General features: G+C 29.8%; 1 protein-coding gene across 2 annotated transcripts in view; it reads right to left on the bottom strand.

Annotated features, from left to right (window-relative positions):
• Positions 1–3,508: 3,508 nt before the first annotated feature.
• Positions 3,509–26,892, bottom strand: part of LOC132720329 (pyrokinin-1 receptor-like) — a 45,008-nt gene continuing 21,624 nt past the window's right edge. For both annotated transcript variants that reach the window (XM_060704457.1, XM_060704455.1), the window contains 3 exons: positions 6,814–7,359; positions 6,042–6,167; positions 3,509–4,321 (listed from right to left, as the gene is read on the bottom strand). In XM_060704457.1, coding sequence (XP_060560440.1) covers positions 3,834–4,321; positions 6,042–6,167; positions 6,814–7,359 — 1,160 coding nt within the window. In that variant the 3' untranslated portion in view covers positions 3,509–3,833. The remainder of the gene's footprint in view (positions 4,322–6,041; positions 6,168–6,813; positions 7,360–26,892) is intronic.

Below are 26,892 nucleotides of genomic sequence, written 5' to 3'. Positions count from 1 at the left end.
ACAATGGTGAAATAATACAATTTATTACATGCTTTTCGATGGTTTATAGAAATATATCAGTGAATTAAAACTGATAATTTCACTGTTTGAAACAGTGAAATTATCAATTTGATAATTTCACTGTTTTGAATTTAAGCCCCTTACGTTGTTTCAGTGAAATACCAGCGTTCACAGAACTGGGTACCAACTTAATGACGTGACGTCGTAAATGACGTCACATTGTATAATTATTTGGCGCGCGTTTCATTGATTATTAGGTAAAAATGTCCTTTTTAACGTTTGATTGCATGTAATAAAAAGAAAATTTGTTTAGTTTAGTGTAAGATTGAAATATATTCACCTCGTGAACACCAAAAGTTCACATTTCACTCGTGGCTGCGCCACTCTTGAAATATACCTTTTGGTGCTCACTCGGTGAAATATATTCCGATCTTACACTGAACTTAACAAATATCCTCTATACAATGCTGAAAAGGGATTGAATGCTTCACAGTACAACTAACTGAAGTTTATATATACAACGTTACCAATTAACGTGCTTGCGGTTTCTTGGTGCTTGACTTTTATATGTTTCATTCACCTGTAAATATGACAAATAAATGCAATGCAAATAAAGGTTAAAAAGATAAACTATCGAGTCTTTCAAGGTGATGAAAGTTGCGACATTGTTCGACTATCAAGGTCTCGTCATAAGCGGAATCTTGCATTTGAAATTTACCATCACATCAGAGTTACCGCCTCGTATGAATCTGCAAAATACGTGTTTCTACCTTAAATTAATGAGTGCAGTAAACAGGTATTTCTATGATGAAAAACAAATTAATCAATCTCGTCGATGATGTCTCTGGTACGATTTAATAAAAGTAGCTATATTTTTGTCTGACGCCTCTTAAATGTTGAGAAAAAATACATTATGAAATAATGATATGAACAAGTTTTATACACAAGATGAAACCAGTAACTGTCAATTACATAAGTATGTATCAAATCAAAATAAAAAAAATATCTTATCAAAGTACTGACAGTAGACTTTTTATTGAACTGGTCTAAATTGTTGATTATGATTCAAACTCATTCAAGCAAGTGATGGAGTATGCTTATTTACATTTTTCAGTATCGACGGGGCAAATATAAAGAATGATACAGTTTTCCTTCATTTTTAGACGAAGTGCTATAAGCTTCAATAAATGTAGTCGTTGCCAATGTTCCATGCAATGGTAACAATGGATAAGTCATTCTATCGCATTGCAATAATATATACAAATAAATTTATTGGAATATACATGCTTTTTGACTTTATATGTAGTTACTTTCTACAGTTTAAAATCTTCTTATTGTATGCAATGTTTCTATTCAATTGCATTCTTTTATACACTACGATGATGTATTACGTTGTTGTGTTGATTTTTTACAGTAGTTTGTGGAGTGGAAATAAAATTTAAAAAATAATAAAGCAAGAAGTACAAAATTGAACATAGAAAGAACATACAGTGAACGTTTCATTGTTACTGTGTAATAACTTTTCTCTCTTTTCTAGAAAATGTATTAGAGACTAAATTATTTACTTCCTTCAATATCTATACTGCCTATTGTAATTTCCCTCAAACTTTGATTTAGCATATTCTGTATTAGAACAGTGTGTTCAACATTAAATGGCACAAATAATACAATTCGGAAAACTTTTATCTTTGATTTTTTTTCTGCTGTTTATGTTCGTGATACGCCATTACAAAAAATGTTTGATGTTAAAGCAGATACGATTGTCTAATTTAAACATAGATATTTATAACTGAGTGAAAATGGTGAAATAAAATTGTATAATTTTCTGTGAAGAAAATGGAAAAAAATATGAAATAATATTTATAACGTCATTATGCTTTATCTTGAATAAACTCTTATTTTTGCAATAAAAAAAAGAACAATTTATTCATCTTTTGCATTGATAATAAATTTATATATCTGTTGTCATTGATTTAAAATATTCATAATTTGTGATTTAAATGTATTATGACAAATTCTTAACTGTATTTCTGCCAACGCTTTAATAGTGAAATCAAATATAAGATTTTCGTTTTTGAAACAGTCTGGCATTTTATCATCAAAATAAATAATTCTTATTGACTCGTGAAAGATGTTAAATGAAAGAGAAATTGTAATATAATTAGATTGAGACTTTGTGTGTGCCGCTGTGTCGATGGAATATGATTATTCAGTTAAAACCGCTTTCATGATTAGAATAATTTGTTTCATATCGCGTTCACGCAGTCTAAAGACAAACTTGCATTCCAAATGATTAAAGCAACTGACATTTTGAATTATATTATGTACAATTTGTAAATATCACTTGATTATCGGTGTTTGAACCTCAACTCAGAAATATTTATTTGTTGCTTCTACTTAAATGTAGAATGTAGAACACAAGCAAATAACATGTTAATTGTGCATAAATAATTCAATAGCATGACTTTTCAAGATAGTTACATATCTAACTCCAAAGTGCCAATGAAAATATTTTTTCATCATGTTGCAATATTCCTATGTATGTTTCTTTTATAAACACGATTGCTTTGTATAAAGTCTGATATTTATCATCTACATGAACTCTTACCAATTTGTTTTGCTTTTCTTCATTAAATGAAAATGTCAAGAAAGCAAATGGACAAAATAACTTGATTTAATTCAGAATTTGGTTTTGAATCTGTTTGCTACATCTTCTTGTATTGAACATCTAGAAGAAATCACTCATGTACTTAAAAAATCAGAATGTATGTATTATACTTTAAAAGGAATAAGGTTATTTTCATTACATGCGGACAAAACAGATTTATATAAAGTTAGACATTCCTTTAGGTTGTAGAATGTATCAACGTTAAACGATTTAAAACATAAAAGTATGGTTTGCATGATCAGCAATTATTTACTATTCACTTGTTTTTGTCTTTTTAATTCCTTTCAGGAAATATCCACTGTTCCAAACTTTTCTAGAGTCATGCATGAATAACTTGTAAAATATGGATGCTTCTTGAAGAGTCTTTTCAAGAAAATCAAACTTAAGAAAAATGTATCAAGGGTCCAAGGAAAGAAAAACAGATTCACGATTCAAGCCAAGATGTACATGTTTTGTGCCACTAAAGAATGATTTCGCGACAGTTATCACCATATTTTTCCTGTGTGACTATTGCCGTAATGAGTATTTTTGCATGCTTTGACGTCATTTTGAAAATTACTTGGATTGTTAAGTGCTGTCTGCAATGTGTAAATTATATTCTTTGTTTCTTCACAATATTTTACTTTTAGATAATTTTTAAAATTTTCATGGAAATTTGCATTAATCAGGAGGCATGCTGCTTTAAATGTAAAATTTAACAATATTATTTCCTAGACAGATTTAGAATTCACCATATCCTTCTAATGCAAAATCAATCTAATTTGAAAACTTGAATTTGGAACAAATGAAAATATAATTATCGTCCAATGAGGTCAAATACAAACTTTAACAACATAATAATAATGGTTTATGTTTTTATTACAAATGTTATTATAACCATGATCTTTAAAATATTCACCAATCTTGTCAACGTTCATCAAACACAATATACAATTTGCATTTTTTTTTGAAAAATAACCTCTTAATTGTGTGCACAATTCATATTTGCTGCTAGTACTAATTCACCAATCAACGTGTTTTGAATGGTTTCCAAAGCGATAAGAAAATATGTTACATTTTTAATCCCGTTTATCATTATATCATTCTTTTTTTAAATAAAAATTATGAAATATATTAACAAGCAAATTCCATGCACATAAGTTCTTCTGACAGAAATCTTATCGTACTAGCATGCACTGTCGGCAGAATTTGTATGGAAGAGTAATCCTTGACGCTCGTAACTAGGTGAAGGTAATTTATCCGTTTGTTCAGATACACACACATTACAACACACTGGCTTCTTCCTGTCTTCTGTCCACAGTTTTTCACAACAAGTTGTCTGAGTTACTTCCGGAAGAAGGTGTTCCCTTTGAGGTTCACATTGCTCATCGCTTTGACCAGTTAATGAAAGACTTACTTGGGTTTGTATTGTATCAGATCGCATCACGTGACTTCTATCTGACGAGCCACTAGTTGTTGGTCGTGAAACAGTACGAGTGGTAAAAGGTCTAGCTTTACTACTGTAATATGACTGGTGAAGGCCGCTGGTTCTTATATTTAAATTACGTTTACGTCTACAGTGACATATTGTTTCCCGAAAAGCCTCTCGGTAGCGCTTAGACATCACATTATATAGAATTGGGTTAACAGTTGATCCAACAAAATAGAGTACACCTATAAAATATAAAAAATATATGTTCATAACTTAACACAATGGCATGCTTTTAATTACATTATTTAATGCATATGCCACCTGCATAGAAAGACATAAAATCCGCATTATATAACCAAGTTTGATTTTGCTGATGTAATAACTTAAAGTTAGGCATACATATATAGTAAAGGAGTTATTGTAGGTGTGTGCATTTAGATGTTTTACTTGTATGTATTTCGCTCCAATGTTATTGACAAGAACGGATCACACTAGGCGCCGCGTAACTGCTTCGTGAGATACTGTCCTGGCAAAATCTACAAAACTAAAATACAAGTTCAAAATCAAGATACTCCTTACAAATTCTTTTCTTGTCTTATCATTTTTATTTTCGTAACTATTTGTTTTAATGTACTCAATATTTTCATAAGTGAACAGTTGTGAACAGACATATTTTCTTATCGATATTTCAATATTTGAAACTTTACTAAGTATGTAACAATAACAATTTAGCTAAGATTTTTCGTAGTGCATCAAACGTTATAGTTTATTCTAAAACTGAAAGTTGGATTCTTTCTTTACTCCCAAACATGTTTGGAAAGTCGTATAAGAGAGTGTGTCGTTATTTGTGATAAGTCATTCTATTATAACCTATTTTGTTATATTTTCCATTACTTCTCTCAACCTTCTATTTATGTGAATGGTAGGTAATTATGTTAAATAAATATGTATTTTCTTAATATATAGCTTATCAAATGCGAAGCAGAATACATGTTTAGATTATCTGTAAAACTCGTCTATGACTCTAGTATTTAATTTTCTTGATCAAAAGCCTGACATAATGAAAAAAAATCACGAAGCAACACATTTAAAATATCAAAATATTTCAAAGTTTTGATCATAAGCCAGAAATGTGGTAAATTTATTTGTGCTTGTAGACTTTATTTATAGTTTTAAACCCAATGTGCTTCCATAGCCTCATAATTCTTTTCCTGAACTTGATATATGATGAATTCCCTTGCCAAGACATATATTGTTTTTCTGTTCAATCAGGAAAAAATAACAGATAGAAATACATTCATTAAAATCAGCATGGTTAAAGAGTCTGTATTACTTCCATTGTTTTATTAAGACAATTAACTAGATGCATTGGCATGTGGAATCAAGATATGATGTAAAAGCAATTTAAAGCACCTCTCTACATTACTTTGACATTAAATCTTGAAAAAGAAGAAACTTAATGTTCTTTAATTTTACATAACTTGAATGTCCACTAATATTTACTCATCTGAATACGATATACGTCAAGGATATGGATATGGAGCTGAAGGAATTTCATCATTTTAAAATGTTTGTTTGTTTTATTGGGTTTTCACACCGACACATAAAACATATGGCGACGTTTCCGCTTAACTGGTGGAGGAAGACCTCAGGTGCCCTTCCGTTCATTATCATAAATACGAATGGGCACCTGCGGAGAACCACCGACGTCCCGTACTGAATTTTAAGTAAAAGCAACACATGCTTAAATTCTATTACAATATCTAAAATTAATTAAAAACTACATTCTTTGTTATATTTAACTAAACTCTTTGCAAACGAAAAAAATTAATACAGCTATTAAAAAAACGAAAATATTTATAATCGTTTAAATATAAATGCTTTATAATCTATTTGCTTGAGTAGTTGAAATTGTATTAAATATCTTTAAAGTGTAATTAGATAATTTATTTAAATATTTACCAGAAATGTAAAACAATGCGCTCTGTATATCCAGCAACAACGGCGTCCAGACCCTGTTATATAAAGTGAGCAATCTTTGCGCGTGAAATGGCGCCCAGCACGTGAAAAAGGCAACAACAACTCCCACTAAAAATTGAAAACAATTGTACTATTTAGTTGGTAATGATATCATTTACATTGAAATTGGCATAAGTTCCGTGCCGTTATTAGCTTTTGTGCCCGCATTTAAAACATTATACTGTTACTTTTATGTATATAAAGAACGCTGAGCACTTGCAAACTATGTATCCTATCAAAATATATTGCATTATGTGTATAGTGGTACCTGGTAAAAAAACAAAAACAGTTACATGTGCATATTAAATAAGTAATCTAAATATTTCAAACTAAACAGGGCAATAATAATTACTGTTAACATCAGTGTAAGGGTTTTAATATTTCAGTTTAAGACCAGAATAAGTTTAATGGTAACACCCTGGGATTGGAGTTGTTAGGGGTCCCTCGTAAATATCCGTCTGCAAATTGTCAGTATCTAAATATATCTGTATGATACCATGCTACTGCGAATGTAAGCATTAAAACTTCAAGTGGAATTAAAACAATCATAAATCATTAAACTATCTCTGACTCACTGTTGACAAGAAAGGTTTATAATTGCCAACACAAATATATAAATAGTTGGTCTGTTCACAATCTTAATTATATTAGGCTGAGCTTGTATTTTTAAATTGATAGACATTATCATTAAGACTTTAACGTATTCATTACTCACCAAGCATTCGAAACACAGATTTTCCTGATTGCGAAACAGGCGTTCCCAGGTTTCCTTGGGTTTCCTGCGAGGCAACTCGTTGTAATGCGGCATGACGCAAAGAGATAGCAATCATCAAATATAACACAGCCAATAAACTCATTGGAAAAACAAAAAACAGGAAGGTTGAAAATTGGAAAATATAAACCATTGTTGAATGGTATCTTTGTGGCATGTTACAAATTAATGACTCTGCAATTGGAGTTCCATTGTTGTGTTCTGCGTCAATGTAATAAAATAGCTCCGTATGCAGCGGATATGGTAAAGCACAGACTAATGATATGAACCAAATTGCAGATAAAATAATGATGCTTCGAGACAAGTTAGCAAATTTATGAGCCATCAGAGGGTGACATATAGCCACATATCGTTCGATAGTAAAGGCTGTGATAGTCAGAACCGACGCATATGACGTCATTTCCTGTAGCAAAGCTTTTATATAGCAGAATATTTCTCCAAAACGCCATGGGTACGACTCTAAGATAGAATATGCCTCCGAAGGTAAAGCTGAAATGGAAAGAATACACAACAAATTGTTTTATAATTAAACCACTGATTTAAGTACATTAAATATGAGTGTGGCCTTTCAAAACGAATATTTTGGTAAAAGTATGTCAATTTTAGTTAGCCTACATACTGCTCTGTTGAAACAACGAATTTACAAGCATTTTATTCAGAAGTGTTGTTAGATGATACAGATAAAAATATTGTAAGTTGTTTTCTTTTTTTTTAAATAAATAATACTACTTAGATAGGTCTATAACAAAATTCTGGTAAAACACCTAAAGCAAGGTTTTAAAGAAAAATGTAGTTTTATTGATAATTGTCTATATGAGACACTAAAAAATCTATAAAAAACAAATCGAACCTGCAGCATTTTTAGTTTTGCCGTTTTGTGGCCTTTTTTATTACTAGGGCTTCCGTGTTCTTTATTGTTTTTATCTAAACCATGAATGGCTGGATGTCTTTATGTAACATGCCAATCTTTCATTATCTGTCCGACATCAATTTTTTGGACATTAAGATGAGAACATAAAAACTAGGAAGCCAACAATAAAGAACCTGGTCAGACCGCACATACTTTGGTGGCAAATTTCAATCACTCCACGTAATGACTTAATGACAATTTCGATCCTCAAAAGCAAAGAAAACACATTCAAAATAGATTTTGGCTGTTTATAAAAGGTAACAAATTTTGTTATATTTTAATTTAGTTACATTTTATTGTAATAGATGCACAATAAACATTCCTTATAACAGATGACCATCATATTATTTAAAAGGTGTGGTACAACAGCACCATATGAAACTTTCTATATATGAAACGAAACTGAAGTTTTTATTACTGTTTCCTTAAATGTAACACATATCAGTCAACCGAACGCTTTTTATAACAATTCGCTAACAGGGCGTTTGGTTCTTGGATTACACTATAAGAATTGAGCGATAATTAGAATGCGACACTGAAAGAAATACTAGATATTTTACCGCCAGATATAAGTTGCATACGGGCCTTATATAAACTTTTCTATTCAAGAGCCATTTTTTCCTGTTGAAAACTGATGAGCGCTCCGCACTGTTAAAGATTATTTTTCGCTCATAATTTACACCATAATAATGCAAATATGTAGAAACATGTTTGAATATTGATGATGATAGTAGGAAAATAAAAGGTTGTAGTTATACTTATATCTATACAATTCATTTGTGTCCCACACTTTTGTTGTTGTTGTTGTTGTTATTCATATTTTTTCCTATTTCAATTCTATTTCTACTCAGTTATACTTCATGTATAAAGGGCTCGCCTATATAAAATATCTTATAATTATAATGATTTTGAATTAATGTAAAAACATTGATATTGGCTTTTTGCAAAATAAGAAGAAAGAAAAACATTATCTGGAATACTTGTTTTCAAAATATTTTGAACTCTAGTTAAAAAGAATTGACTTTATTTGAATGGAAACAATTAGTCATTTAAAATGTTACTGTCTGTTACACACTACGAGTCATATTTCTAAGCTGGACATACAACGAAAATGTCAAAACAATAATCGACTTTTAATATTCATGTTTTACATAACGTTTTACATAATTGCCGCTGCTGAATGTTAAATCTGTAACCAAATCATAGAAAAATGCAGCAATTATAATTCCACGGAGATTTCGAATAGTTTTACGTTCTATAACAACAAGACATACCTATTAAGTATGAAACTATTACTGCGAAATGGAGTTCTACGAAATGAAGATTTGCGTTTTAGTTTTATATGATAGAGATCTCTTACTTTTCATTATATTCAGTAATATGTTTTTGATGGGAAGTGAATTAAAAGATTTGCGTTTAATTGCTTTTATATCTCTATATATTAACCTTCATAATATGCAATTTGAATTATACTAAGTATGTTTTGATAAAAGATATAACAAACGTTTAGATCTTAGAATGTTTCCAGGATTGTTGGATTTTGAAAGAACTTTAATAAATATATAGAAAAAACTAAATCCACCGTTAGCATGTGTAACCTTATAATGAATCAAAAAACTTTAAATTACACGCCATTGATACGAACTTTAATATGTAGCTACAGTTAGGGTCTTTTGCGAGTCCACATATTTTCCGTAATGTTCTGAACAATGTTGAATTACATATTTATACTTTATGCAAACTATTTTTAGGAAGACCATCATGATTTAAAAATATTTTCTGTTATTTTAAATTCTTCTAAGTATCTTATCAATCTTTCTTATTTATCCTATATATATTGCGATGTTTTAAAACTTTGTGACTGTGGTATTGTATATAAGTATGAGACAAATCAGTATAAATCAAATCAAATCAAGTCAAATCAAATAAATATCCGTACACATCGAAAGTTTAACCGTTAGCTAATTGAGACATTTTTCAATCATCCCAACAAGCAATGCTTCACTGACAAGAGAAATTTAAAATGTATAGACTTAGCATATAGGTAAGAGACTTTACATCTCTTAATTAACCTCTGTCCAGAATGAAATGGTATTTTTATGATAGAACGGTGTCTATTGGTATCATTGTTGTCTGGGTAAAACAGCAGACGATAATTACCTTCACATTGTTTACAGCATATCTCGGATGTTTCCTGAAGTTCATGGGAAATTAATTTGCGTGATGATTGTTTTGAAATGATCTTGTTGATAGTCAAATAATATATTTGTTTATCACTATAAATAAATCACATTTTAATAAATTCTAATTTTTAATTTCTAAATTTTAATAATTCAACATTTGACTAAAAACCTTGCTTTACACATTTTTCTCGTATATTTAAGTATGAAGAATACTTGAAATCTTGAAAAATTATTATCTTAAAAAATTAGATAAATCTTTTTGTTTCCTTTGCTTTTCTTTGCATCAAATATTGGTATGATTATAGTTATTTGAGTAACAATGCTATTTTCTTACATTTTGTCATTTGTATTCTTTAAAATATTTTATTTTGGCATCTTGTTATAATTCCAATAAAACCTGCATTGGGCATATTGATAGCCTATCGTTTGCCTTTTTGCTCTTATTATAAGCAATTGGTATAATATACAAACAACTACACTGGCCATTCAGATGAACTATCTTTTGCTTTTTGCCTCTTAAGTAATTGGTATAATTATAGTAATTAAATAATTTGTATGCAAGTCAAAATGTTACATTTCTCTATTGTTACGACCTTTCCAGACCTTTAACATCTGGCTTGCTCTAGAACCATTAACATACCATTAGTAAAGCATTATTAATTACATGTTTGACCTTTGTAAACAATACCAAAGTTGTTGATTTTCGAAGCATACTGTGCCTTTAACAATACATGTTGATGAATGTCTTATTCTTTATTAACATATAGGATTTTATGCGCCTTTCTTGAATAGGTTTTTCTTTCTCTTAAACCGGACTTCAGAGTTGTTGGATAAAGTGAGCGATTTTTCACTATACAAATTGCAACCCTCTAGAGATTTTCGCTTTCCGTAGTTCTTACAAAAGTTTAACATAATGATTTTCCTTTACAGCGGTATAAATCCTCTATAACATGCTACAGATATACATGTTATGTAGGCTCAAAATTTCTTTTATGTATAACCACTCGGTGATTTAAATCGAGTATTGTAGTCATTTGTAACAAATGTATCAATGATATCATCGTTAAATATACACAACTAGCTTTTAAACAAACGTATACTAGAATTTCAATTTACAATGTTTGTCTTTATTTCTTTTTTCTTTTTTTGTGAATTCATTTTCAATCAGCTTACTACATAGGTTTTACCATTTGAGCATCATGTAACACAGGGCGAAGCCTGGGTTCCAGTCAGTCGATTTTTTATGTGCCTCTGTTCGGCAAATCGACACTCGAACGAGTGCCAAAAATATCAACGCCTGAATCCCAGGCTATACATTGCAGACTCTTAATAAAAGATGTAATATAAATAAAAGATGTCGCAATTTAATGAATTGATTTTCGTAATTCGCCGTTAAAAAGACTTCCTTCATCGCATACTACTCATGTCATGAACAATATTTATTGAACAATCATCATACACGAAAATTATTCACTGAGCACTCCCCACAAATGAAATATATTTAATGAACAAACCTTACAACATGAACTACATTCATTGAATACTCCCCACACATTAACACTTTCCACAGAGCACTCCTGACACATGAACACAAGTCACTGAACAATTCTGCCACTTGGATATGAACACTCCTGATATTCTGGACACTTTTCAATAATATTCATTACAGCATGAACAGATGTCAATTAACATTTCTCACATCATAAATTTATTCCTTTAGCACTACTCGCATCATGAATATTACTCATTGAGTACTATGTGAACATTGTTTACTAAACACTTATTTACTTAGCAATAACACACTAACCTTTACTCACATCATAACCATTATTTACTGATTTTTACTTACGCTGTTTATCATTTCAATTGGAATGTATGCAAAATGAAATAAAGAAATATACTCAGAACTATTATAATCATTATCAAAATCTCGTTTTGGGTTAAAATCATTTTTGTGTAATTTTGCATCATTTAAAATTTTTTTCCTGGAAGAACGGAGTGAAAAGTACTTGTTTAAGACCTACATCAAATGATCCACACATTTCGGACACATATTTCCCGTCCTTTCTTGTCAAACATGTCGGTGAAGTATTTAAAGTCGCACGAGCGACTGCCTTCTTTGTGTCTTTTACGCAAGTGATGATTGTGGCCGTGTGTTGTTTCCTGTACACAACTCTTTCTTAGACTTTATTTTCTTGGACTCTGCCATTTTCATGTTGATGACGAAACATAAACTGAAACCGCTCATACAGTTTTTGATAAAACTAGAAGATATAGTTTTTGTTAAAACTATCAGATAAGATTTTTTTCAGTTAAAACAGTTTTTTTCCATTTACTGCGATGTGTGGTTGACAAGGTAGCTATTATACATATAATGCACGAATAATTAATTAAAGAATCATAATTTTGAAGGATCAGATACAGAAATAAACTTTATTTTCACATTTAAGTTTGAAAAAAAAAATTAGATTAAAACTTGTTTATACTTTTTATGCAGACAATAAACAATAAACTTAGATTAAAAAAATCTTAGTCTAGAATCTTTTAATAATGCAAGTTTATCACGACAATTTATCGTTGATATATTCTATATATACATGGCTGCTCTATATTTATTTTATTTGTTATATAAAGAAATTTGACTATTATGGCCGTTTATTAACGGTTGTTTGAATCATAATACTTGTCTATATAAACCTGCAAGACGTTATGCAGATATTTTACGTATTGATTATGAACTGAAGAGCTGAGATTTTACCATAGAGTATGTTCAATCAACATCTTTGATGTTCTTTCTCCAGGGAAAGGGGATCTAGTAGCAATATACCAGTGTATAAAATATAATTATGCAAATAACAAATTAAAAATAATTCATAACCTATTGTTCATTGCTTAAGTAAAAATATGAAGTTGCTATTTAGAACCGTAATAGTTTCGTAGTGCTCGATTTTTGTTAACATAAACACGTCTATTACCATTGATTGGTTGCTTCAATCATTGCTTCCTACAATTTACCTAAATCTTTTACAATAACTTTGCGATGTGATGTGCGTAATAACAGAACGTACATGAATTAGGAAATCGAATTAAGAAAATAATTCTTCAATTTACAAACTGCAAAAATATTCACTTTTAGCAGATATCCTTAGATTAGGGAAAAACAACAACAATTTAACGCTTGCTTCACGTAGGATTCATTTCATGAATAACGTATGAAACGCTGAGGTGCTGAAAATGTTTGCGTATTTATAAATAATCACAATATGCGGTGTTTTCTTTAACAGCTAAACGAATTTTGGAACTAAGCCATTACAAATAAACGATTCATTATCTATAGGAAAACATTATAAATGATTATACTTAAATCTTTGCATTCTATGCACGAATAATGAAATTATAGAATAATAAATATTGATGGATCAGAGACAGAAATAAACATTGTTCTCACATTTTGATCTGAGAAAGTAAATAGATTAAAAACTTATTGATACTTTTTATGCAAACAATAATCTTGAATGAAATCCTTAGTCTAGAATAATGCTGCACGTTGGTATTTTTTATGTACACGTCTAAGATTTAAATTTGCTGTATTATAAATTCGTTATATAAACAATATGACTATTATTTATTAAAGGATGTTTGCAATATAACACTTTTTATTTGACTTATAATCTTTCAAAAATCTTTTTAGACAAGGACTAGGACTGAATTGACAGTTTTCAAAGAAATTTTCAAATAATTATTTTTTGCCTCCCAGAAATGAGTGCTTGTTCTTGAGATCAGGCGGTGTTTAAATTGCAAAATGGGCCTGGTATTGATAAGATGATCTTTTAATTGCTCCTTTATAGTATTTGTACAAAAAACGTATTAAAATCAGTCTATCATGTGCAACTTTAGAAATCTTTAAATCAAGATTGAATAGCCAGCTTAAAAGCCCCCTTATACTATCTCACTGGTGATGTAAAAGCACAAGTTCTTCACACTCGTTCACGTCTAGGTTGCAGTTCTTGATATTTTTCGCAAATCTATTGTAAACGACTCACACTGTCCCTGTGGCAATATTGAAACTTTAAATCATTATCTTCTTACTTGTCCAAACTTTCAAGTTCAAAGAAATATTTTCTTTACAAACCTTCAATGTCCTTTAACTGTTCAAAATCTACTATATGGCATTAAACATCTCAATTTTGAACAAAACACAAATATCTTTAGGTGCATCCAAAATGCATTGTCGCCACTAAACGTTTCACATCATAGATAGTGTTTGTGTATGTTACAGAGCATACTTTATACATTATATTAAGTTAACGGTCTTATCGGTAGCAAATACCTCACTTCCACACTGGGACTCTTTTATCAATTTATTTGTAAATTCATATCTCAAAGCATTACACGTTATTTTGACGAGTCAGCCGACATTCTTTCAAACCCACTGAGGAAATGAATTTATATTAGTCTTGGACTTGTTTTCAAATCCTCTTCCGAATTTAATTAAGTTATAAAGTCATTAGAATTGTTTACCTCTAAATTCATATCTTCAGTCTCAAATGATTTTTGTTAAACAATGTCTTCTGGTTGTAATGTATATATGTTTGAAATTTTTGGAAATAAAGATTGTTTAAACTAACCTTCTTCACAATATATGTCTCAGTTTCATAATTTTCACACTATAATCAAGCGTTTAACATTCTTGACAGGTTGTGCAAGATAAATGGTTACTGCTAATTGAGAGATACTGGCATATTAAAGTTTTTTACAATCTCAAGTATAATAATCATTCGCACCTTTTTCATTTTCCGGATTTTCGAAGTAAATTTAAATTGACATATCCCAAATTGTATCAGAAAATCGTTCAGAATTCAATATTTAGAAGCTCCGAAATTCAGAGGTAAAAAACAGGAGTAATTTTCGTGACGCTGAAAATTGTTTTTAAAATTGATTTTATTTAGAAGTTCCGTATTTAATCAGTTTGATATCTTTTATCTATCTTGACATTCTACAGAATTATAAGAGCTGTCATTATTTTAAGTAAATCACGTTTTCTACTGATCGTTTCATAAGTTTTTTGTGTGGTATTGTACAACTTACTAATGCGAATGTAATGAAAGCATTCAAATGATTCCACACAAAAATGCGTTTAGGATAATTATTTTAAAATTATTCTAGTTTTTCATGTAGCAATTTGAAATAGGATAGTATTAAGTAAGCTTATTAATAAATAGAATAAAAACCTTTATTCAAATGCATTCTTTAAGATAAATTATAAAATTTGAGAATAACTCTAAAAACAAATTTGGAAGTCCTGTGAATTGAAGATCGTGAAAGTTATGGAACGAGTAGATCCCTCGAAAGCAGTGGTAACAAATATAAAACGTCAAAATACAGATTCGGCTTAATCGAATTCTTCGTAAGAGATGACTAAAACTCCAACGTCGTTCAAGACTCAGGCACAGGCAAAAGCAATAAAACATAATAAATTCGATAAATTAAATGATTCATGTGTATAGATTTTAATAGATCTTCAAGAAAATCATCTGGTAGGATTATAATTATTCACTTTGAATTATAGGAAATATGTTTCTATCTTTAATTAATGATTACTTGAAAGAGGTATGACTATAGAGATAATGAAGTTAATCTTGTTGATGTCTGGTAAGGTTTATTCATTATAATTATCTATCCGATACTTCACTCATGTTTTGCTTAATAAACTTATTATGTATATAAACAGGTATATCAAAACTACAGTACAAAATCTGTTAAGCAGAACCTTCTGGAACACAAAGCATTCGGTTGATGTAAAGAGGTGTTGCTCTAAGAGTTTTTGCTTTATTGTCTGAGGTTAACTTAATTGTGAAGGCTTACTTCTACTTTATTGTCTGAGGTTTACTTAATTTTGAAGTCTTGGTTTACTTAATTGTGAAAGCTTACTTCTACTTTATAGTCTGATGTATACTTAATTGTGAAGGCTTACTTAAACTTTATAGTCTGAGCTTTACTTTATTGTGAAGTATTACTTCTACTTGATAGTCGGAGGTTTACTTAATTGTGAAGTCAAACTTTATAGTCTGAGGTTTACAAAATTATGAAAGCTTACTTCTACTTTATAGTCTGAGGTTTACTTAATTATGAAGGCTTACTTCTACTTAATAGTCTGAGGTTTACTAAATTGTGAAGTCTTACTTCAATGTCTGAGGTTTACTTAATTGTGAAGGCTTACTTCTACTTTATAGTCTGATGTTTACTTAATTGTGAAGGCTTACTTCTACTTTATAGTCTGAGGCTTACTTAATTGTGAAGGTTTACTTCTACTTTATAGTCTAGGGTTTACTGAATTGTGAAGTCGTACTTCATAATCTGAGGTTGACTTAATTGTGAAGGCTTACTTCTACTTTATAGTCTAGGGTTTACTGAATTGTGAAGTCGTACTTTTACTTTATAGTCTGATGTTTACTTAATTGTGAAGGCTTACTTCTACTTTATAGTCTGAGGCTTACTTAATTGTGAAGGTTTACTTCTACTTTATAGTCTAGGGTTTACTGAATTGTGAAGTCTTACTTTATAGTCTGATGTTTACCTAATTGTGAAGGCTTACTTAAACTTTTTAGTCTGAGGTTTACTTTATTGTGAAGTATTGCTTCTACTTGATAGCCGGATGTTTACTTAATTGTGAAGTCTTACTTCATAGTCTGAGGTTAACTTAATTGTGAAATCTTACTACTACTTTATAGTCTGAGGTTTACTTAATTGTAAAGGCTTACTTCTACTTTTGTTTTGAAGAAGTGATCGCTCTACAGAGAACCGCTCTGGAAAGGTTGAACGGATCACTACTCTAGACGAAGCTGATAAGTGTTCGAATACATTTCGTGTGTGTGTGTGTGTGTGTGTGTATATTTGCCTGTGTGTGTGTGCGCCGACGCGCGCGTGCGGTAGTACATGTTTGTGTGTGTCACGTCGGGATTAAACAAAACCAAAAATAGTACATAAAATTTTGAAAACAGTTCTCTATCTTCCACCGTAAATGTATAACAGGGAATTACAAAATGATATACTTCCTTCTATATCAATGTTGCTTATTGTAATTTTCTCAATTCCTGATTACGTACAGAGAAAAGAAAGAAAAATAATAGACTCCGTAAATATTGCGTAATATATTGGTACTGGTGATCAATTACATTATTATTGGTGTTTGATTTATTGTTCCTTATAACATAACTATGAACTCAACATAAATGGCAACAATTAAACAATTTGGAAAACTCTATCTTTGAATAGAAATAACAGTTAAATTCTTGTTAAACACAATTACAGAATTTTTTGGATTTTTAAGCTGTCAAGAATGTCTCGTTCGAATAAAGAGAAGTATAACTAAGTTAAATATTTACATTCTTATCTTTTATCTATTCGCAATCTTTGCCAACACAAAAGTGAATTTCAATGTATCGTATCTGTTTCTGTCCATTATTTATAATAAATAGAAATAATTTGACACTTTGTCATACCATATGTTATGCAAATTGATTTTTGTGAAATATATTACGTAATTAAGTTACAGTGACATAATTAAATCAAGATATTCGTTGAAGACCGCCTTCACGCAATCTCCTTGCGTTTACTCTCGCAATCCATGTAATTAGTTTTCCGAATTAAATTTTACGTATATCAAAATAATTTGAACATGGGCAATTGCAATTTCTTCTTTCAAAAGTGATTGTTGTCTTAAGGTTGTATGTCGATTTTGTCCATGCTAATGAATAGGCACATACATGATTTAGCAAAAAAAGAAAAGAATTAATTAAAATTTTAAAATGTTTCCTTTTTTATTTAATTGTGTTTTTCTTTTCGGATCGTTTTGTCGCACGATCGGTATATATGTAATTAAGCAGTTCATAAGTTTTAAAGACCGTACCGTTCTGTTACCTTTAACTACATTTCGTAGTCTTTTATAAATTTTTCCTGTTAGCAAAAATTCATTTTTGTACGATTTATGATAACATATAATTCTTGTTAAAGACAATTACAAAACATTTCATACTAACTAAAACAAGCAAACAAAACAACAAAAAACAATTACTTCTTGCGTTTATGTTCATTTTATCTATACGTTGTAGAAAGATTTTGGCATTTAACGTACATATTTTTGTAATTATTAACTTTTGAAAGCTTCCAATGTAGATGTCAGAAATGTAGACAGACATCAAACCGTCAATTTATAGAAAATTGAAAGGTCATTTTGAAAAATAATCCTCAGATAATATCAACAGTTCGTTCAAATAATATATTTTATTGACAAATTATTTTTTACGAAGAAGATTGAATAATGTTTCGATCTTTCTCAAACAAGCGTTTACAAAGTCATTGCCAGGACCATGTGCGAGAATATCTGTAAATCATCGATAATATAATGCACATGACCTCAATATACGAAATACATTTGCGGTGTTATTTACCAATTTTTACAACTAAAACATACACATTAACTTTTATAGGGCAGCTGATAAGACAAAAGAATTTGTAAAAACAAGAATCTTGAGATTATTTCCGCGGTCGTTTTACTAGAATAGTTTAATATTTTCATGAATAACCACAGGTTTCGTTATCAGGTCGCATTGTCAAGTTACTCTTCATAAACTTGTAAGTATCTTCCCTTCCATTGCCCCTTCATTTATTTCTTTAAACTTCCTCTATGCCCTTTGACTTTATGGGCCTATTATTCAATTATTTATTTGTTTTCTTTGGGTTCCTTATCAGTTACAAATTATTTCCTGTTCTCCAATCATTTATTTTTCTTTGAATTCCTTATCGGTTGCAGGTTGTTTGTCATTTTAGTGATTAGTCTGTCAGTGCTCTGCCTTGTGTCCTGTCCTGTTTTTGTTTTGGGTCCGCCTGGGCTCCTTGCCACTGGTTCTTGTTGCTGGGTCGTGTGGGGGCTGCGTTCATTGAACGCTGCCTTTCCTTGTTGGTCTTGTTAATCATATTTTTGCTATATGGGGATTAACTGACTCGTAACTATTCATTTTACAATTGGTGGCTCAAACATGACAGCATTAAGTCAGAAAATTAAAACACATCTTGTGCAAAAGATGATCATACCGTCTCGCTGAATGAGTAGGCTTTTTTGATATTTGCTTAAATATGATTCCAACATCAGCACAGTTCAACAGATAGTTACTTATTATTTACTTTTTACATAAATTATAAGTTTCAGTGTAAAGTTTACCAAAATAATGAATATTATATTGAAAGCTACTCATCAAAAAATTAAAGGACGGGTAATTTGTATAAGCAGGGCTCAAACAAATACAATACAAGTCAGTTTAATAATTCAAGGTATGATTTTTATCTGAAGAATATCTCGGAGATAATTGTGCCGACATGCTCTGTGATATGATGTTTATTGAAACAGGTGTGTTTATCATTTTCAGACAGTTTTTCCACCTAAAACATTTTATTAACAGTATTTCTGTCATGTTTAGTTCATTGCAAAGGTTTTACATGAAATAAAAACTATTTTATATATAAGTACATTGTATGTAGGGTTGGACACCGGTTCCCGGTATCGGTCCTATACCGAATAGTAACTTCGTAAATAACCGGTATATACCGTTTCGTAAAATACCGGTACTGGATTTGATACTTTTGTAATTTTGTAAAATAATAATTTAATAGTCAATATGTCAAAAAAATAAGAAGATTTTTAAATAAAAACAGCCTACAAACACGTAAAACAAACTGTGAACTACTATTATCATGCGGCGAGTACGGCTTTCGCGGCAAAGTTGAAGTTTGTGACGCGGCGATATTTTTGTAAAAGTATTGTGCCGCTTTTGTTCAAGATCATAATATTTTTTTACTCGGCAGGAAAATATAATTATTTAAACTGATTTTGGTAAAAGTTTTTAAGTTTTAAATGTCAAAGGAACAACAAGAAAACAAATCAAATACTTGAGTAATCAAGGGCACATCACACACGGTCCTGCTAAACACATCGCACAAAGCTTTTGCTGTAATGAGAGCAAATTCAACATGTGACAATTGCTAATTCAAACAATGCTTTTTAAAAAATTATTAAATCCTTTTTTTCAGTTTAAGTTTCTAAACACTCATAATGAATACATATTTAATGATTCCAGGTTCTTTTCTTCCATTACCACATGTACAAATCCACACGTGAATTACGATTTGAACATAAATGGGGCCGACATATTCCAACAAAATATGCCTCATTTTGTTGTTGGTGTAACACTGAACTATTATTAAACATGTATAAATTTTCTTAACAAAAGAATGCTGACAGAACTTCAGTCAAAAAGTGTGAATGTCGGCGGCTCTTTGATGGTGATAGAGTAACAACATCAAAGGGAGGCATATTCTTTTGAATAGCCTATTATGCACCTGTCAAAGGTCAACTTGTGTGTATTACACATTAAGATCTGTGATACTTTAAGCAACTGAAACATATTTCATATAGTGTTTTGTAGGATTTTTTGCAAATGTTGGCTAGTATTTTTGCGTATTTGAGCAGTATGGAATTATGCAATTTGGTGAGGCAAGATGTTCACGGTGCATGCTATTGAAAAATAAAAGATGTATAAAATTGAAAGGTAAATTCAATATTAATAAATACCAAATCCTTATTATTTGTTAAGCATAGGTATTTGCTTTTTGACTTCTACAAGGACTAATATTAGGTTAACATGAAAATGTAAAAAAGTCATTTTGGAAACAGTCTGTGCATATACATGTATTTCCAAATTTCTAAGTTAATTACTGGTGGAAAATATGTTTGTACAGACTGGAAACATAAGTGACTTTGAAAAAACATCTAATGAAATTTCTTTCATGTAATTCCAAATTGCAAACAAATCCAGTGATTTTATTTTTTACAGTAAACAATAATGTGATTTAAAAAAGAATATCAGCATCAGAATAAAATTTCTTCACAGTAATAATAATAGCTGTAAGAAAATAATAGATAACCAACTGTCTTAAATTCTTTCAGATGTAGAGATATCAAGATTAAAACAATAATTTGTAGACTTCTCAGCTGCAGACTGCTGTCCTGCATAAGATATTTTTCTGTGTATAAATTATGTCATATTCTTTTGATGAAAAAGTAAAGGTATTTTACAATTAACATGTGTAAATGTTGTAAAAAAGAGTAAACACAAAACATGGAACTTGAGAAAAGTATACTTTACAGCATGAAAGACCAGTAATGTAACATATTTATTTTCTAGCACTACATGTTATATCTCTTCAGTTCTTATACTTGCAGCAAAGGGTTTGATGTGGTATTGTAAAAGTATCAGTATCAGTATCGATAAAATACCCGTATCGTTTCGTCAGTACCGGTATCGGTATCGGACCGTTTCGTGAAGAACGATATCCAACCCTAATTGTATGCACACCAAAAATCATTTAATTTTAATTCCTTCGGATTAAAATTTATCCTACATACTGCTTTGATGCGCGTGCAATTAACCAGATATATCACATTAAATAGTATTTCATATCAGAATTGATTCTACGCAACTGGGTGTTATGTTAGTTTAAATTTGATTGCTTTAATAATTTATATGATTATTAGAATAGTAAATACTCAAACATGTACAGTTTTGCTTGTGTTACATGTTTTATGTTCTGTATTAATGTTTTCACGCCGATTTTTAAGATATAGTCGCTAATTTCTCGACATTCCGTTCGATCCATCTAGCCAGCTTTTCTGGATAATCAACTAGAAATTACCAATTCCTCCGCGTGACCAACTACATATCCAACGTGATTGGCGAGAGATTAATGACCATTTGACCAGATGCCCGCGACAATTGTCAAGGAAAAATTTAACTTAGCGCGATCTAACCAGCTTTTTTGAATATTTTTGATTGAAGTAATGAAAATTTGCTTTTTATAAAGTGGTGAGCTTTAAGAATATTTGGTTCAAGACAACTACAAATTCGAAATGTATATAGACAGATGTGAATACAGCATTTCTAAAATATAGATGAAACGGAGAAAAAATGACTTATTTTTTATGATATACATATAAAAATCAAATACGATATGTTTTTTTCAGTTAAAAACAAAGGCATTCAATTAAGCTGTTTTCTTTTTGTTTAATAAAACATGTGCTTAATTGGCAATGCTTAAGATGAAATTATACAAAAAGCATAGCATAGAAACAATATTTATAATGAAGTGCACTTTCTTTTCGTTTAAAAAACAAAAACAAATAACTGATGTTTTTTTATTACTAAACTCTGTTTTATGTATTAGACGTTAAAAATCAAAAGAACGTGTATCAAATAACTAATTGTGGTGTAGGTAACAACTTTTCTACTTTTTCAACTTAAAACGCATTCTTAATTATAAAACTTACTTCAATTCAGAAAATACAAAGCATAGAAACATCTTTTTTAACAAGATTCGTGTACCCTATTGATAAAGCACAAGCACATTTCAATAAATTAAATGTTAAAAGAAAACAGTGGGAAGTACCATTGAATGCTTGACAGTACAACTAATTGAAGTCCAAATATACAACGTTTGCATGCTGTTTGATCGGTGCAACGTGGTTACTTTAACTTCGTAGCTGACTCGTATGCGTTACACGTACCTGCAAATATGAGAATGACGAAGTTCAAAATAGCAATAAAAACTAAGGTTAAAAATTGAACTCGTTTAATTTTAGTCTTTCGAGACGATGAAAGTTGAGACATTGTTCAACTTTCCAGGCCAGGGCACAAACCGAATTATGCACTTACATAGTACAATCACATCAGAATAACCGCGTTGTATGATTAAAATAAATCAGTTTAATTTGCAGAATGCATGTTTCTACCTTAAATTAATGACTACATTATTACATCATTACAGGTATTTCTATGAAGAGAATAAAGTTAATTTAATCAATCTCGTTGATGACATCTGTGGTACGATTTATTAAAAACAGCTATATTTTGTCTGATGCATCTTGAATGTTGAAAAAAAACTTTATGAAGTAATGATATAAACAAGTTTTATACACAAGATGAATGTTTCAAATCAAAATAAAATTATCTTATCAAAGTACTGACAGTAGACATTTTTATTGAACTGGTTTAAATTCAAACTCATTCAAGCTGGAGTATGCTTATTTACATTTTCAGTATCGACTTGGCAAATATTAAGGAGGCTACTGTTTTCCTTCCTTTAAAAACGAAATACTAACAGCTTTTAATAAATATAGTTATTGCAAGTTAACAATTAACATATAGGAATCCATTTCATCACACCGTCATTGCAATAATATATACAAATAAATATGTTGGATTATACTTGTATTTTTAAATGTATATGTAATAATTTCCACAGTTTAAAATCATGCAGTTGTATGAGATGGTTCTATTCATTTGTTTTCTTTTATACAATACGATGATGCGATAAGCTGTTTGTGTTGATTCTTTACTGTAGTTTGTTGAGATGAAATAAAATTTTACAACAAGAAATTTAAGCAAGAAGTACAAAATTTAACATAGACAAAACGTAAATTAGAGATCATACAGAAAAGTTTCATTGTAAAAAAATTTCTCTTTTGGTAGAAAATATGTTAGGGACTAAATGATTTACTTCTTCAATATAAATACTGCCTATTGTAATTTCCCTCAAACTTTGATTTAGCATACAGAAAAGAAAGAAAAATCATAAATTCAGTCCAGATTTAATCAGAAACTTTGCTTTATATCCCGGTACTGGTGATCAGTTATTTTCCATGGAAACAAATTGTTAGTGTATATTGATTTTTCAATATTCTGTATATGAACAGAGCGTTCAACATAAAATGGCACAAATAATACAGTTTGGAATTATATATCATCAAAATTTCCTGCTGTTTTTGTTCGCGATACGCCATTACAAAAAGTTTTTTTTTTATAATTAAGCAAATACGATTGTCTTATTCAAACAAAGATATGTATAACTGAGTTACAACTTAATGTGAATGTTGCAATATAATTATATAATTTTCTATGAAGAAAATGGGGAAAAAATGAAATAGTAATTATAACGTCACAATGCTTTATCTTAAATAAGAAATAAAAAAGAAAAAATAGTCATCTTTTGCATTAATAATGAATTTATTTTATGTTTTCATTGATATATTTAAATTATCCATAATTTGTGATGTAACTGTATTGTGTCAAAATTCTGATCTGGGTGTTTGACAACGCTTTAATAGTCAAATCAAATCTAAGGTTTGCGTTTTGTGTTAAAGATACGATTAGAAAAAGTCTGGAATTTTATCATCAAAATATATAATTCTGATTGACTTTCGTGAAAGATGTTAAATGAAAGAGAAAAAGTGATATAATTAGATTAAGACTTTGTGTGTGCCGCTGTGCCGATGGAACATAGATAATTAAGTTAATACCGCTTTCATGATTAGAATAATTTGTTTCATATCTCTTTCACGCAGTCTAAAGACAAACTAGCATTCCAAATGATTAAAGTAACTGACATTCTGAATTGCATTATGAACAATATGTAAATATCATTCGAATATAGGCGTTTGCAACTAAGAAATATTTATTTGTTGCTTCTACCTAAATGTTGAATGAAGAACACCAGTAAATAACATGTTAATTATGCATTAATAATTCAATAGCATGACAAGATACGAGTAGTCTCATATCTAACTGTAAAGTGCCAATGAAAATCATTTTATATCATATTTATATGTTGCAATAGTCCTATGTATGTTTCTTTTATAAACACGGGTGCTTTGTATAAAGTCTGAGATTTATTAAATACTTGAACTCTTATCAATTTGTTTTGCTTTTCTTCATTAAATAAAACTGTCAAGAAAGAAAATTTACAAAATAAATTGTTTTAATTCAGGATTGGGTTTATAATTTGTTTGCTATATCTACTGGTATTGAATATCTAATAATCACTCATGTACTTAAATTTTTTTAGGAAAAAAATCAGAATGTTTGTTTTTTACTTTAAAAGGAATAAAATTATTTTCATTACATACGGAAAAAAGAGATTTGTATAAAGTTGGACATTCCTTAAGGATTTAGAATGTATCAACGTTAAATGATTTAAAACATAACAATAAGGTTTGCATGATCAGCAATTATTTACTATTTACTTTTTTATTGCTTTCGAGAAATCTCCACTGTTCCAAACTTTTCTAGAGTTAAAGCCGCATGCCTCCAGAAGAGTCAAAGTATTTTCAAGAAAATCAAATTTAAAAAAAATTATCAAGGTTCTAAGGAATGAAAAACAGATTCACGATTCAAGTAATGATTTACATGTCTTGTGCGACTAAAGACTGATTTCGCAACATTTTTCACCATATTTTTCCTGTGTGACTAACGCAGTTATGACTATTACTCATTTTGGTAAATTACGTAGGTTGTTATGTGTAAATTACTTTCTTTGTTTCTTCACAATATTTTACTTTAAATGCTTTAAATGTAAAATTTAACAATATTATTTCCTAGACAAATTTAGAATTCACCATGTCCTTCAGCAAGGCAAAATAAACCTAATTGGAAAATTGAATTTTGTACACGGCAAATGAAAATATAATTATCGTCCAATGAGGTCAAATACAACTTTAACAACAGACTAATAATGGTTTATGTTTTTATTACAAATGTTACTATAACCATGATCTTTAAAATATTTTTCATTTTCCGGATTTTCGAAGTAAATTTAAATTGACATATCCCAAATTGTATCAGAAAATCGTTCAGAATTCAATATTTAGAAGCTCCGAATTCAGAGGTAAAAAACAGGAGTAATTTTCGTGACGCTGAAAATTGTTTTTGAAATTGATTTTATTTAGAAGTTCCGTATTTAAGTCAAGTTTGATATCTGTTATCGTATCTTGACATTCTACAGATTATAGTTTGTCATTATTTTAAGTAAATCACGTTTTTCTACTGATCGTTTCAATTAAGTTTTTGTTTGGGGGAATTGTATCATACTTACTAATGCGAATGTAAATGAAAGCATTTAAATGATTCCACACAAAAAATGCGTTTAGGACAATTATTTTAAAATTATTCTAGTTTTCATGTAGGCTAATTTGAAATAGGATAGTTTAAAGTAAGCCTATATTAATAAAAAGAATTAAAACCTTTATTCAAATGCATTCTTAAGAAAATTATAAAATTTGAGATTAACTCTAAAAACGAATTGGAAGTTCCTGTAAATTGAAAGATGCGAGAAAGTTATGGGAAATGAGTAGATCCACTCGAAGCAGTGGTAACAAAATATAAAACGTCAAAAAAATACATGGATTCGGCTTTAATGAATTCTTCCGTAGGAGATGACTAAAACTCCAACGTCGTTCAAGACTCAGGCACAGGCAAAAGCAATAAACATAATAATTCGATAAATTAAATGATTCATGTGTATAGATTTTAATAGATCTTCAAGAAAATCATCTGGTAAGGAATTATAATTATTCACTTTGAAATAGGGGAAATTTAAGGGTTTCAAATCTTTAATTAATGATTAAAAATGAAAGGGGGTAAAATTTAAAAGAGATAATGAAGTTAATCGGGTTGTTTGTTGGAAAGGGTTTTTTTTCTTTTTAAAAAATCTATCCGATACTTCACTATTTTTTCCCTATTTTTTTTTAAAACCGGGGTAAACATAAGTACGTAAAAAAACTGAAAATTTCAACCCCTTCGGGGGAACACAAGAATTTTTTCCCTGCTCTAAAAAGATTTTAAACCTTTATTTTTAAAGGGGTTTCTGGGGTTTTAATTTAAATTTTTAAAAAATTTTCAAAATAATAAAACCCTGGGGTTTATTTAAATTTGGGGTGAAGATTATTTTTTCTTTTTTTGGGAAGAATAAATTGTTAAACGAAAAACCGTTCGGGAAAATTTAGGGATCACTACCCGACAAAGGGTTTTATAATAGTGAAAAAAC

This window comes from Ruditapes philippinarum, unplaced genomic scaffold (genome assembly GCF_026571515.1).
Source record: "Ruditapes philippinarum isolate M1 unplaced genomic scaffold, ASM2657151v2 ctg5509_1_1_1_1, whole genome shotgun sequence".
Lineage (NCBI taxonomy): Eukaryota > Metazoa > Mollusca > Bivalvia > Venerida > Veneridae > Ruditapes > Ruditapes philippinarum.
The sequence above is the reverse complement of the archived record's forward strand: the minus strand, read 5'-3'. Positions and strand labels throughout refer to the sequence as shown.